The 14490-nt window shown below is 45.4% G+C and overlaps 1 protein-coding gene across 1 annotated transcript in view; it reads right to left on the reverse strand.

Annotated features, from left to right (window-relative positions):
* Nucleotides 1-3167: 3167 nt before the first annotated feature.
* LOC124606570 (transcriptional regulatory protein AlgP-like) overlaps nt 3168-14490 on the reverse strand; it is a 101360-nt gene continuing 90037 nt past the window's right edge. The window contains exon 2 of the mRNA XM_047138555.1: nt 3168-3429. Within this exon, the coding sequence (XP_046994511.1) occupies nt 3168-3429 (262 nt within the window). The remainder of the gene's footprint in view (nt 3430-14490) is intronic.

Raw genomic sequence — 14490 nt, forward strand, 5'->3', positions numbered from 1 at the left:
AATAAAAGAAAGGTTCAGGAGTGGAATTAAAATACAAGGTGAAAGGATATCAATGATACGATTCGCTGATGACTTTGCTATCCTGAGTGAAAGTGTGTAACCTCCCCCTCACTTATCGACCTTAATGACAGTGAAAAATTAAACCGCGTGTACCTAATGGAAATTTGGGAAAAGCAAATCGTCACCGAAGTGAATATGTCGGTAAAGAGGGAGGAAAGGGTTACATCTAAATGAAAGGAAAAATGCTAATGAAACTGGTGGAAATTAATTTTGAAAAGGGGTGAAGTTAAGAAAGAAAGTAAATGTGCGGCCGTTACGTCAACAATTAACTAGCGGTAATTAGATATTTGAGATTTGGGGGAAATTACGGTTACCAGTCCTAAGGACAATCACTATAGTAACTGAAAAAGAAAGGTTATTACACATATAATTAGCACTAGAAGCGTGGCAACTGAAGGTTGACACGTGTAGTGTGAAAACTGAAAGTTTGTCAGAAGTAATAAATTTCGCTACACTCTGACTTAATTTAGCAAAAGAATTAATAAAACCGGAAAATTGAAAGTTAATTTAGTGACTGAGCTTAATAGTGAACTTTGTTTCTGAAGCATATCGAAATTCAGTAAAATACACTTAGTCTTGGGCTACCTCAACAAACGTTTCAAAAGCTACTTGAATCTACGCCATATAGAAATAAGAGATATAACTTTGAACTTGAATTAAATGATTCTGAACAATTAACAATAGTAAAATTTAGTACGTACCAAGCTGAGCTGCAGTCACAGGTAAGCTAAAATACAGTAACAAAACTCGCACTCTTAATTTGTTCTTGTGCAATCTAAATATTGTGGCCAGTTATGAATACCTTGACTGAACTTTGAAAATAAAGCAATGAAATCGAATGATGCTGGCGTTTGAATTTCAACGACACTCGGGTTCACTCCGGAAAAGGAAGGGACCCTGCTTGGCAATGCAATTGGGACAATGAGCAACAAAGGTTCATGCTAAGTTCCTGTAATTTTGTGATGCAACAATTTTAAAAGTTTGAAAAGCTGAAGTCTGCCATACAGTTCTAAAACTTTACGTGCTTCCAGTCTTCCTTGTTGGCTGATTGAAGGTTTGAAGCCGTCGATCGAGGAGGTGGCGACAGTCACTCATTGTCGGCCGTCGCTGTTGCAGAAGTTGGATGTTGGCGCGCCTTCTTGTTGACACGGTCACCAGACGAAACGGGCTCTTGATGTGCGCCAGCTAATCCTTCCCGTCCGCGACACCATGTCAGAAACTATCATCGCAAGTCGAGCGCAATTACATGCTGCCAAACCCCGAAAGCGCGGCAACTCGCGGGAGCTTCACACAACACACCTGCTCCACTCCACTACTCCAGCCAGACTCCCTCTGCTCTGCCCGCTCTCCACGCGGTAGGGTTAACACTACCAAAGATCTTAAACACTTTGGTTCTCCACACGACCTATCGATGTATTCGTTCGATAGCATAGTTTTCCCTAGGCCAGACCCAGCGTATAAATACAAATAATATTCATAAAACAAACCAATTATACATCGACATAAATGCATATATATACAAATATATAATATATATATTCCTACTTTGGTGAAAATCGCACCACAAAAAGGAAGAACCGTAATCGGTGTTTTATGTTGTGAGTGAGCTGCATTTTTACGTTTCCTTTTTTTGGAGAACGCTGTCTTTATATCTCGTGCGCCATAGCCATTCTTTCGGTAGATGTACTTCAGATGGTTAATCTCGGACCTTGAGTGGTCTTCGTGTGAAACAGTTTTTGCTCTATATACCAACGTGTACAAAACGGCTCTCTTCTGAGCAGGATGATGGAAACTCTGTGCATTCAGCTTACGATATACAGAAGGCCAAGACGCCCGTCCGTCTGTCGTTGTGTTCATGTGTTCCATGAATTGTTCGAGAGTTTCTGCGCCGTGTGGCCAGATGATAAATGTATCGTCAACCTAACGATAAAATAAGGATGGACGGAGGGGAGCCGAATTTAATGCACGTTCCACAAAATTCTCCATAAAAAAGTTTGCCAGTGATGGAGACAACGGAGAGCCCATCGCCATACCGTCCGTCTTTTCGTAAAATTTGTTACCGTACAAGAAGTAGGTGGTCGTCATCACGTGCCGGAACAACTTTATAGTTGCAGGAGGGAAAAGATCCGCAAGCATTTTCAAAGTGTCCTCCACAGGAACTTTTGTGAACAGCGATACCACGTCCAGGCTGACTAAAATTTCATTTGGACCAACTCTAATCTGATTTTCTCAATGAACATCTGGGAGTTTTTGATGTGATGTTCACACCAGCCAACTATAGGAGTCATCAACTTTGTTAGGTATTTGGCCAGCTTATAAGTAGGAGAACCAATTGCGCTGACAATAGATCTCATGGGAACATTATCCTTCTGGATCTTCGGTAGTCCGTACAACCTGGGCGGTCAAGGAGACCGTCAGTTGCTCCTGACGATGGCGACGGAGGTAATCGCCGAAAGCTCGAGATTTTGTCCAGAACTGACGCGGTAAGAATACCGAAAATGTTTTAAATTTAAGCGCCGTCGCGAAAAACATCGTTCCCACACTTGCATAAATGATTAATTTGCCGAAAACTAGCGCTTGCAGGTGATTATGAATCAAGGTACGCTACAAAAATTTCACCGAAAACTATTTCAAATAACTTTTCCGTTCACTTATTGTCCTTTTTTTTTAATTCATTCACCATGCAGTTAGTAGACGAATAAGGATAGCGTTATTTCAGTGTACATTGGAAAACATTCGTGAAGTAATTTTCTGTGGACATCGGCAGATAAATGAAAAGTAAAAATTAACAATAAAATAATAATCATGTTTCGAACACGGGTGTAGAAGAATGAAGCCGCGACCTTAGTCAATCAGATACTGGTTTGGATGAATTTCTTACTCGCTAAAAGGTATATAAAGTGGCTTTTAAGCTTCGGCGGTAGATTTCGCAGAAACGGTCGAGTACCTACGGATAAGCCGAGACACGTGTTCGCTTATTTTGACACTTGAGCAAAGCTTCTGGGAAATCAGGCTATGGTACACGAGGTGTTCTCCTGGTAAGTGAGAAACCGAAATCGAGAGGATCTAGCTGCAGATGCCGTGGCAGCTAGTTGCCCTCCTGCTGGCTAGGTGACGCCCTGTGAACAGGCGGCGTGGCCCGGCGTGCTTTGTCTGGCCTGCGTTTTTACGGCGTCTCGCCTGACCGCCGGCTGTGAACGAGGCGAGGCGATGAGAGGCGAGGCGACAACAGGCTGCGGTCTGGAGTCTGGCGCCGGCGCCACTCGACGAGGATTTGTGGCCGCGTGACCCGACCCCGGCGCGAGGCGTGAGGCGTGAGGCGTGAGGCGAGCGGCGAGGGGCGTGTCCGGGGCGGCGGGTCGACGCCTCCTGCGGCACGCCAAAGCTGCTGCCCAATCTGCCGAGACGCGCTCTGCCGCACACTCCGTGGCGTGGCGGGCGAGTGCACCGTTGCACCTCTGTTCCTCCCAAAGAGGTAAAATATACCACAGGGTAGCCTCAGCGTGGCCACAATGAAGCAAACTGAACAACCCTCCGCCACGTCATCAAAACGAAGGAGTCTGGTGTAGGCTGGTAGCAAAAAATGCTTCAAATGGCTCTGAGCACTATGCGACTTAACTTCTGAGGTCATCAGTCGCCTAGAACTTAGAACTAATTAAACCTAACCAACCTAAGGACATCACACACATCCATGCCCGAGGCAGGATTCGAACCTGCGACTGTAGCGGTCGCGCGGCTCCAGACTGTAGCGCCTAGAACGGCACGGCCACTCCGACCGGCGGCTGGTAACAGCCAAGGTGTAAATACACTACTGGCCGTTAAAATTGCTACACCAAGAAGAAAGGCAGATGATAAACGAGTATTCATTGCACAAATATATTATACTATAACTGACATGCGATTACATTTACACGCAATTTGGATGCATAGATCCTGAGAAATAAGTACCCAGAACAACCACCTCTGGCCGTAATAACGGCCTTGGTAGGCTTGGCCATTGAGTCAAACAGAGCTTGGATGGCGTGTACAGATACAGCTCCCCATGCAGCTTCAACACAATACCACAGTTCATCAAGAGTAGTGACTGGCGTATTGTGACGAGCCAGTTGCTCGGCCACCATTGACCAGGTGTTTTCAATTGGTGAGAGATCTGGAGAATGTGCTGGCCACGGCAGCAGTCGAACATTTTCTGTATCCAGAAAGGCCCGTACAGGACCTCCAACACGCGGTCGTGCATTATCCTGCTGAAATGTAGGGTTTCCCAGGGATCGAATGAAGGGTAGAGCCACTGGTCGTAACACATCTGAAATGTAACGTCCACTGTTCAAAGTGCCGTCAATGCGGACATGAGGTGACCGAGACGTGTAACCAATGGCACCCCATATCATCACGCCGGGTGATACGCCAGTATGGCGATGACGAATACACGCTTCCAATGTGCGTTCACCGCGATGTCGCCAAACACGGATGCGACCATCATGATGCTGTAATCAGAACCTGGATTCATCCGAAAAAATGACGGTTTGCCATTCGTGCACCCAGGTTCGTCGTTGAAAAAAATGTTCAAATTTGTGTGAAATCTTATGGGACTTAACTGCTAAGGTCATCTGTTCCTAAGCTTACACACTACTTAACCTAAATTATCGTAAGGACAAACACACACACCCATGCCCGAGGGAGGACTCGAACCTCTTCCGAGATCAGCCGCACAGTTTCGTCGTTGAGTACACCATCTCAGGCGCTCCTGTCTGTGATGCAGCGTCAGGGGTAACCGCAGCCATAGTTTCCGAGGTGATAGTCCATGCTGCTGCAAACGTCTTCGAACTGTTCGTGCAGATGGTTGTTGTCTTGCAAACGTCCCCATCTGTTGACTCAGGGATCGAGACGTGGCTGCATGATCCGTTACAGCCATGCGGTTAAGATGCCTGTCATCTCGACTGCTAGTGATACGAGGCCGTTGGGATTCAGCACGACGCTTCGTATTATCCTCCTGAACCCACGGATTCCATATTCTGCTAACGGTCATTGGATCTCGACCAACGCGAGCAGCAATGTCGCGATACGATAAATCGCAATCGCGATAGGCGACAATCCGACCTTCATCAAAGTCGGAAACGTGCTGATACGCATTTCTCCTCCTTACACCAGGCATCACAACAACGTTTCACCAGGCAACGCCGGTCAACTGCTGTTTGTGTATGAGAAATCGGTTGGAAACTTTCCTCATGTCAGCACGTTGCAGGTGTCGCCACCGGCGCCAACCTTGTGTGAATGCTCTGAAAAGCTAATCATTTGCAGATCACAGCATCTTCTTCCTCTCGGTTAAAGTTCGCGTCTGTAGCGCGTCATCTCTTTGGTGTAGCAATTTTAATGGCCAGTAGTGTAGCTACGAAATAACTCCAACTGTTATTGTTCAGCAGCTACCATCAGAAACGAGATTACCTCTGATTATAACCGACGAGCAGTGACACTAACATACAGCAAGTGATCAACAGCAACCAGATGCGGAACTGACCGTTAAATGTCACGAGAGGCGGCGGGTCCAACAGTATATGGTCTAAGGCAAAGAAAACGATACATCACAAAGCAAATCGGACGGGAATCGATAGATGTGATGTTCGTGTACAGACGAACAAATGGTTACATGTTCATAAAAGTTGCATGATTTATTCAAGAGAACTAATTTCACCGACTGAGCAAGTTAATAGCACGTTGGTCCACCTCTGGCCCTTATGCAAGCAGCTGTTCGACTGGGAATTGCTCATTAGAGTTGTTGAATGTCTTTCTGAGCGATATCGAGTCAAATTCAGTCCAACTGGTTCGTTAGGTCGTCAAACTCCCGTGCTGGTTGGAGAGCCCTGCACTTAATGCTCCAAATATTCTCAGTTGGGGAGAGAACCGTCTACCTCGCTGGCCAAGATAGGGTTCGCAAACACGAAGACAGCAACAGGAACTTTGGTCGTGTGCGGGTGGGCATTATCTTGCTGAAATCTAAGTCGTGGATGGCTTGCCACGAAGCGTAAGAAAAATGGGCTGGGGGGGGGGGGGGGGGGGGCGGTAGAACATCGTCACGTGCCGCTGTGCTGTAACGGTGCCGCGGATGACAACCAAAGAAGATTATGATGTTGATGATGTTTATTTGCGCGGTCATCAGCGCCCGTACAAAGTCCCAATTTTTACAAAGTATAATTTTTTACACAGTCCAATGTAGCCACTGTCACGAACAATGATGATGAATTGATGAGGACAACACAAACACCCAGTCCCCTGACAGAGAAGACAACCAAATAGGTCCTGCCATGAAATAAAATGGCATCCCAGACGAACACTCCTGACTGTCGCGCCGTATGGCGGGCAACAAAATGGTGCAAATGGCTCTGAGCACTATGGGACTTAACATCTGAGGTCGTCAGTCCCCTACACTTAGAACTACTTAAACCTAACTAACCTAAAGACAGCACACACATCCATGCCCGAGGCAGGATTCGAACCTGCGAACGTAGCAGCAGCGCGGTTCCGGACTGAAGCGCCTAGATCCGCTCGGCCACAGCGGCCGGCTGGCGGGCAACAATCAGGTTGGTTATCTACCTCTGTAGGAGCGTCCCCAGACACGTCTTCGGTGACATCGGGGCTCATTTCGATGTCTGACTCATCACTGAAGGCAGTTCTACTCCAGTCAGTAAGATTCCAGGCCGATGTGATGTACCGAACTTAGAGTTTGCATCACCTAACAAAACAACAAAGATGTCAACGTAACTTCGTCCACGTACAGAACATCGGCGGTTTGTAAATCATTAGAGCTGCAGTTCTCTGTAACGGACGTAATGGCCTCCAGTGTGCATTAGTGCTGTTACAGGCCTGGTAGGGTATGGGGAGTGAACCACGTTAGATATTGAATGGTTGACAGTTTCAAATGGACCTCATTGTGTGTCCCCATTTGGAGAATGACTCCAGTCAATGGGACTCCAGGACATTTCTACGTCACATTTAATTGCCCTTCACGGAAAGTCAAACTGGTTTTACATCTCAGGAAGATAATGCCCGCCCGCAAATGGCGAGAGCTTCTACTACTTCTTCTACTTCTGTACTTGTCTTCGCGCATGTCAAACCCTACCTTGGCGAGCAAAGTCGCCGGATCTCTCCGTAATTCAGAACGTTTCCAGCATTATTGGCAGGGTTCTCCAACCTGCTCGGGATTTTGACGATGTAACGCGCCAGGGAGAGACGGGTCATATATAATATGTACAACAACCAAGAGGGAATAATAAGAGTGGACGATCAAGAACGAAGTGCTCGTATTAAGAAGGGTGTAAGACAAGGCTGTAGCCTTTCGCCCCTACTCTTCAATCTGTACATCGAGGAAGCAATGATGGAAATAAAAGAAAGGTTCAGGAGTGGAATTAAAATACAAGGTGAAAGGATATCAATGATACGATTCGCTGATGACATTGCTATCCTGAGTGAAAGTGAAGAAGAATTAAATGATCTGCTGAACGGAATGAACAGTCTAATGAGTACACAGTATGGTTTGAGAGTAAATCGGAGAAAGGCGAAGGTAATGAGAAGTAGTAGAAATGAGAACAGCGAGTAACTTAACATCAGGAATGATGGTCACGAAGTCAATGAAGTTAAAGAATTCTGCTACCTAGGCAGTAAAATAACCAACGACGGACGGAGCAAGGAGGACATCAAAAGCAGACTCGCTATGGCAAAAAAGGTATTTCTGGCCAAGAGAAGTCTACTAATATCAAATACCGGCCTTAATTTGAGGAAGAAATTTCTGAGGATGTACGTCTGGAGTACAGCATTGTATGGTAGTGAAACATGGACTGTGGGAAAACCGGAACAGAAGAGAATCGAAGCATTTGAGATGTGGTGCTATAGACGAATGTTGAAAATTAGGTGGACTGATAAGGTAAGGAATGAAGAAGTTCTACGCAGAATCGGAGAGGAAAGGAATATGTGGAAAACACTGATAAGGAGAAGGGACAGGATGATAGGACATCTGCTAAGACATGAGGGAATGACTTCCATGGTACTAGAGGGAGCTGTAGAGGGCAAAAACTGTAGAGGAAGACAGAGATTGGAATACGTCAAGCAAATAATTGAGGACGTAGGTTGCAAGTGCTTCTCTGAGATGAAGAGGTTAGCACAGGAAAGGAATTCGTGGCGGGCCGCATCAAACCAGTCAGTAGACTGATGACCAAAAAAAAAAAAAAAAAAAAAAAAAAAAAAAACGCGCCAGCTGGACAGAATGTGGCACGATATTTCTCAGAAAGACCTCCCACAACCAACTCTATGAATCAATGCCAAAGAGAATTACTGCTTGCATAACGGCCAAAGGTGAACCAACGTGTTATTGTATACTTATATGGATATGGTGTCTGTTCTATCGGCCATGTCCGAAAAAACAGACACCATATCCATATAAGTATATAGTTCTGGCAATATCGGCCATGACCTTCCTCTTTTGTGCGGATGCACACATATTCCCCGAACTCTTACGGGATTTGTTAAGAGTGTCTTCCACGAATTATGAGTGTGTTGGGTAGGGACACTACGATTGTGGTGTGTGCACATACAAGGTGAGAATGTGGGTCTCGCGGGAGTCGTGCACGAGATAGCCCCTGCAGTCGCACTATCCACTGTGCCCTCGGTGGCTCCCGTGTATAGAGCGTCTGCCCTGTAAAAAGGAGATCCCGGGTTCGAGTCCTGGTCGGGGCACCCATTTTCACCTGGCCCCATTGATATATATCAACGCCCGTCAGCAGCTGGAGGTATTAATACATAATTCTAACGCGTTATTGATTTTCTCAGTATAGGAAGCTTTTCCTCTCAAATAAATCGTGTAATTTTTCTCAAATTGTAGTCATTTATTAATGTAGGCTTCTCCGGTGTATACCGATGATGAAATCTTCTCGGGCTTCCATCCGGGTAGCTGCGTCGAAAACCCGCGACGTTTCGATGAGTGTCATTCTCATCATCTTCTGGCGAAGTGTACTTCTTCGCCAGAAGATGATGAGAATGACACTCATCGAAATGTAGCTGATTTCATCTTGCAATCGTTTGTTTGCCTGTACGTGTAGATCACATGTATCAATGTCTGTCCCATTCCGATACTTCCTTCGTGGTGCGTCGATTTTTTATCTTAGAGTGTACATGGAGGCGGGTAGTATTATGTTGTCACTAGAGAAGCAGTAACAGCAAAAAAAGTTCGGCCACGTGATGTCAATGACGTCGAACTTGGACTAGTCACTGAATGTCATCTGAGTAACAAATCCAACAGGGACATTTCATTCCTTGTTTAGCGGCCCAAGTCGACTGTTGATGATGTGACTGTGAAGCGCAAACATTAAGGAACAACCACTAGTAAACCAAGACCCGCCAGACCTCATGTACTGAAGTATGAGGACCTAGGAGGAGCACTGCTGAGGATGGCTATAAAAAATCGCATGGAATCAACGGAGGGAATCAAACGCGAGTTTCAAAGTATGGCATCGTTATCCCGTTTGGTAAATACTATTAATAGGAAGAGGATGGTATGGATCATCATATGTTTGTTTGATTGGCGAGAGAGTGGAACTAAAACTAAAAACTTAACTCCGTCCGAACAGGCCACGAAGGCCCAACGTTACCGACCGGCCGCCGTGTCATCCTCCTCCCACAGTCATCGCTGGATGCGGATATGGTGGGGCATGTGGTCAGCACACCGCTGAGAGAGTGGAACAGAAATGTCAAAAAAATTTTAATCCTCCGCTGTCTTTGAGACCCCATACCACTTACACTTCTTACTCTTCATTACTTACTGATTCTGCAACGCTCATGATCCCTGACATCTCACTCGAAGCATTTTGAGTTTCAGAAAGTATTGTTGAGGCATTGTTGATGTGAGGGAAGCAGATGATCGGTGTCTTTGTTAGGTATGCACAGTATTTGTTTTCAACTCTTACAGTTTTTCGTACATGTGTGGTACTATTCATAAAAAGAAAGAAATGTGTTTCTTATGATGCAAGTAAGTCATAAGTTATTTAAATTATGGGAACTGTAGGGAAAACTATTGTCTGATAAGTTAGAATTTATATTAGGATTAATTTTTTGTGTGGGGTTCATGAAAAACTTGTTCGGGCTGAAGATATGGGCCGGCCGTTGTGGCCGAGCGGTTCTAGGCGCTTCAATCTGGAACCGCGCCACCGCTATGGTCGCAGGTTCGATCCTGCCTCGGGCATGGATGTGTGTGATATCCTTAGGTTAGTTTGGTTTAAGTAGTTCTAAGTTCTAGGGGACTGATGACCTCAGATGTTAAGTCCCATAGTGCTAAGAGCCATTTGAACCATTTTGAAGATGTGGGATGATGCTGATGTCGATAATGAAAGTATTTTTGACCTGAATGATGACAAATTCTTGCCCTCAGATAGCGAAGAATAGGGAAGCAGTGATATAATGGAACAGGAAGAGGAATATAATGAAGATAACGTCATTCATAGTGATGATGAAGTAACAGTAAGTAATGACAATGCCGTGAAAGGTTATTTCTCTGGAAAAAATTGAATGATTTGATACAAAGAGGCTTCAGGTGTCAAACTCCATCTCATAATACAGAATGTATCTAAAAGAATTACCCGATAAAAAAATCATGACTGGAATGTTATTTGAGATATGTGTGTGAACAGTGTACTGTTGGAAAGAGCAAACTCTCGAGTTTCACATGTTTCCGCTAGGTAGCAGCAGTGTGCGCCCATTTCAGTACTAGTAAAAATGATGTCGGGACAACAGAGAGCGCTTTATGTTCTACGTTTTGCGCAGTTCGGGTCTGTAATAACCGTTCAGCGTGCCTTTCGTACTAGGTATGGTATAGACCTTCCTACAGCGCAGAGTATTAGGCGACGGCATGAATAATTCCGAGAAACAGGTTGTTAGTGTAGAGGCAAATCGCCGGACCGTTCCCAAGTGTCTGACACAGACATCGAACACAGCCGCCATAGTTTCACAAGGAGTCCGCAGAAATTCGTTCACCGTGCAGATCGACAGCTCGACACGCCCCCGATAACCGTCCAACGTGTGTTGCATCGACGTTTACACATAAAAACCACACCAAATTTTTCTATTGCTACCTCTTCTTGAAGGTGACAAACAACAATGTATGGCGTTGTGTAATTTCATTCTTGGCAAGATGGAGGATGACAGTTTTCTTCCACGCTTAGTGTTTAGTGACGAGGTAACATTCCATGTAAATGGAAAGGTGAATAGCGATAATGTGAGAATATGGGGTACGGAACAACTACATGAAGTTGTGCAACATGAGAGAGACTTTCCAAAATTTAATGTGTTTCGTGCATTTTCCCGGAAAAAGGTGTATGGTCCATTTTTCTTTGCGAAGAACACTGTTACAGGAAGCATGTATCTCGATATGCTTGACAACTTTCTTTTTCACAGTTGGGGACTGATTTGAACGACTTCATTCACAAACAGGATGGAGCCCGTTCTACCCTGTCCCGTAGTCGGACGCACTATGTTTGTTTAGGGCTTAAGGCAAGTACTCTAAACACATCCATGGTGGCAAGTGACGAATGGCTTCCAACCTTCCGGTAACGTATTGCAGTGTCAGCTGTTGCTATAATGTGAGCAGCAGGCTCTACTTCATATATCTAGACAACATTCCCTGTGGAATCCAGTTATCTGGTGCTAGGTTAAGTTAAAATCATTTCGATCTCGTCTGTTAATTTTAACCTAATAAAAGACTCTGCTTCGCAATGTCTGTTGGTCGTGTTCTGATTCGCCATGGGTAATAGTACTCTTGCATGCCGTGGCTGGCTCTGTTGTAACTCACTTCCATGCTGGCATACTTTTTGACCGAATACTGTTGACATGCTACACTGCCCTCCTTTTTATCATCACCCAGTCCTTCAGGTATCCAAAGCTAAAATAACAACCGGAAATTTTGCAAGGTTGCGTTTATTTTGCCACAAAACAGTATGAACATGTGGCAGTAAAGTAGAAACAATGTAAAGAATACACAACGTAATCAACTGCAACGTGCATAAGGTAGACAAAAATCTTCTTCGTTTTTTTTCCAACTTCACGGATTTGCACACACATTATGACAACTGGTTAAGGTGCTGAGTATGGGGTGTGACCATATGGTGCGTGACCACCTCTGGCACCAATACAGGACTGCCAACGACAAGACGTGCAGTGAATGATGTAATCAGTCTCATGTTGAGGCAATAATGCCAATCTTCCTGCAGAGCTGCTCACAAGTCTTGGATAGTGGCTGGTGGATGCTGAGGTGCTGCAAACCCTCTCCCTAGTGCACCACCCGTGCTCTATGACGTCGAGCATTATCGTCCATCAATACGAAGTCTGGGACCACAGCACCTCGCAACAACCGCGCATGAGATCCCAAGGTATCCTAACGGTACCTGACAGCTGTTAAATCTCACTGATTCACCCATACAACTTGATGAAGAGGTGTTCGAGTGGTCAACAATATCCTACCCACACCACTAGGAATCTTCCTCTATATCGATCTCTTTCGACCATGTTTGGGTCCCGAAATAGTGTTCCACGTGCCCTCCAGATGTAAATCCGTCGAGAATCACTCTCCAGACCAAATCGAGACTAATCTGTGAAAAGGACATTGACCCACCCTTCGACTGTCCAGCTGTCATGTTGATGGCTCCACTCTAGACGTTCTCTTCTGTTAAGACACGCGACAGGTAAACAGACAGCAGTCTCCAACAATAAAGGCCACTCTGCTGAAGCCTTCTGTGCACCGTTTGCCTTAAACCACATCCAGGGGATGGGGATGCTGTGAGGTCGGATGCCAGTTGCAATGCAGTACTAAGGCGGTACCGTCGTGCCCATACAGCCAAATAACGGTCCACTCTTCCTGATTTCACACGTGGTCGGCCCTGTCCTGGTCTCCGGGATACAGTTTCGGTCTCTATAAACTGTCGCCTCATCCGAGAAACAAAACAGAACGATTCATATTAAGCCATCGGGCCACATGCGACTCTACCGCTTCCATTCTTCCTATGACCGTCTACAGCAGGGAGTCTGTAGGCGTCTTGTCTGTGCCATACTGCATCGTCTGTGACTATGTACACAGCGATTGTGGTTGTGTGGCTACCTTCAGACACTACCCCAGTTGATGGGTGCCCTGGCGTCGTTGATCGGAATGCCATTTTCCGTGTAGAAAACGATAGTAACGACATCTGTTGACAGTTTGTATGATTATATCGTGAATTAGACATAGGATGCGGAAATAGCACTTTGTAGCTTTAATTTTGGACACCAGTGAAGATTATCCTGCCGACCAGTCCTCCTTCGGGTCTTAATAATTATTCTGACAATAGGTTTCCTTAACCGCATTACTTACCTTACTCATTTCTACAGGGCCCCTAGCCCTGACCCTTAACTGAAACACCATGGAACTTCCATAATGATATTTTCACTCTGCAGCGGAGTGTGCCCTGATATGAAACTTCCTGGCAGCTTAAAACTGTGTGCCGGACCGAGACTCGAACTCGGGACGTTTCCATGTCTCCGCAATATCCTTTCTTCCAGGAGTGCTAGTTCTGCAAGGTTCGCAGAAGAGCTTCTGTCAATTTTGGAAGGTAGGAAAGGAGGTACTGGCAGAATTCAAGCTGTGAGGACGGGTCGCGAGTCGTGCTTCAATAGCTCAGATGGAGTTACCCTCTGTAATAAAAAACTGAGTGAACGGATAAACAAAGAACCTGAACGGGTGTCATCGGATGTGCGCCCCGAACAAATTCAACGAACAATTTGGAACAATATGAGACCAACTAAAAAGAGAGAGAGAGAGACAGAGAGAGAGAGAGAGAGATAGTAGAGCACTTGCCCGCGAAAGGCAAAGGTACCGAGTTCGAGTCTCGGTCCGGCACACAGTTTTAATCTGCCAGGAACTTTCATATCAGGGCACTATCCACTGCAGAGTGAGAATCTCATTATGGAAGTTCCATGGTGTTTGAGTTAAGGGTCAGGGCTAGGGGGAAGTTTCACCCTGGAACTTATTTCATTGCTGGTCTTCTTGCACAATAACGTCTAGCGCTCTATCTCAAACTTACAAGTTAAAATAAATCAGTTATCCTTAACACCACCCCCCCCTGTGTGTTCATCTGTCTTCTGCTACTTTTATGCTTGCGGTATCCACTCCACTGGAATCTTAACGACGGCTGGCTCTGAACTCAGTCCTGTGCTTTGTCTTCTACATACCAGAATAAGTGCTGCTGCAATAGTTGGTATGACATAGTCAATGTTGTCTCTTTTCGGTTCTGTTTTTCTCGATCCGTGCTGCAGTGAGGTTTTCAGGAAGACTCGTCCCTCTAGAATGTTCAGAAGCGTGTTTAAACACTGCATAAATTCAGGCTCTAGAGTTTCATTTAAGCTGGTTATATCTGCGGTATGTAG

The sequence above is a fragment of the Schistocerca americana genome, chromosome 3, assembly GCF_021461395.2.
Source record: "Schistocerca americana isolate TAMUIC-IGC-003095 chromosome 3, iqSchAmer2.1, whole genome shotgun sequence".
Classification (NCBI taxonomy): Eukaryota; Metazoa; Arthropoda; class Insecta; order Orthoptera; family Acrididae; genus Schistocerca; species Schistocerca americana.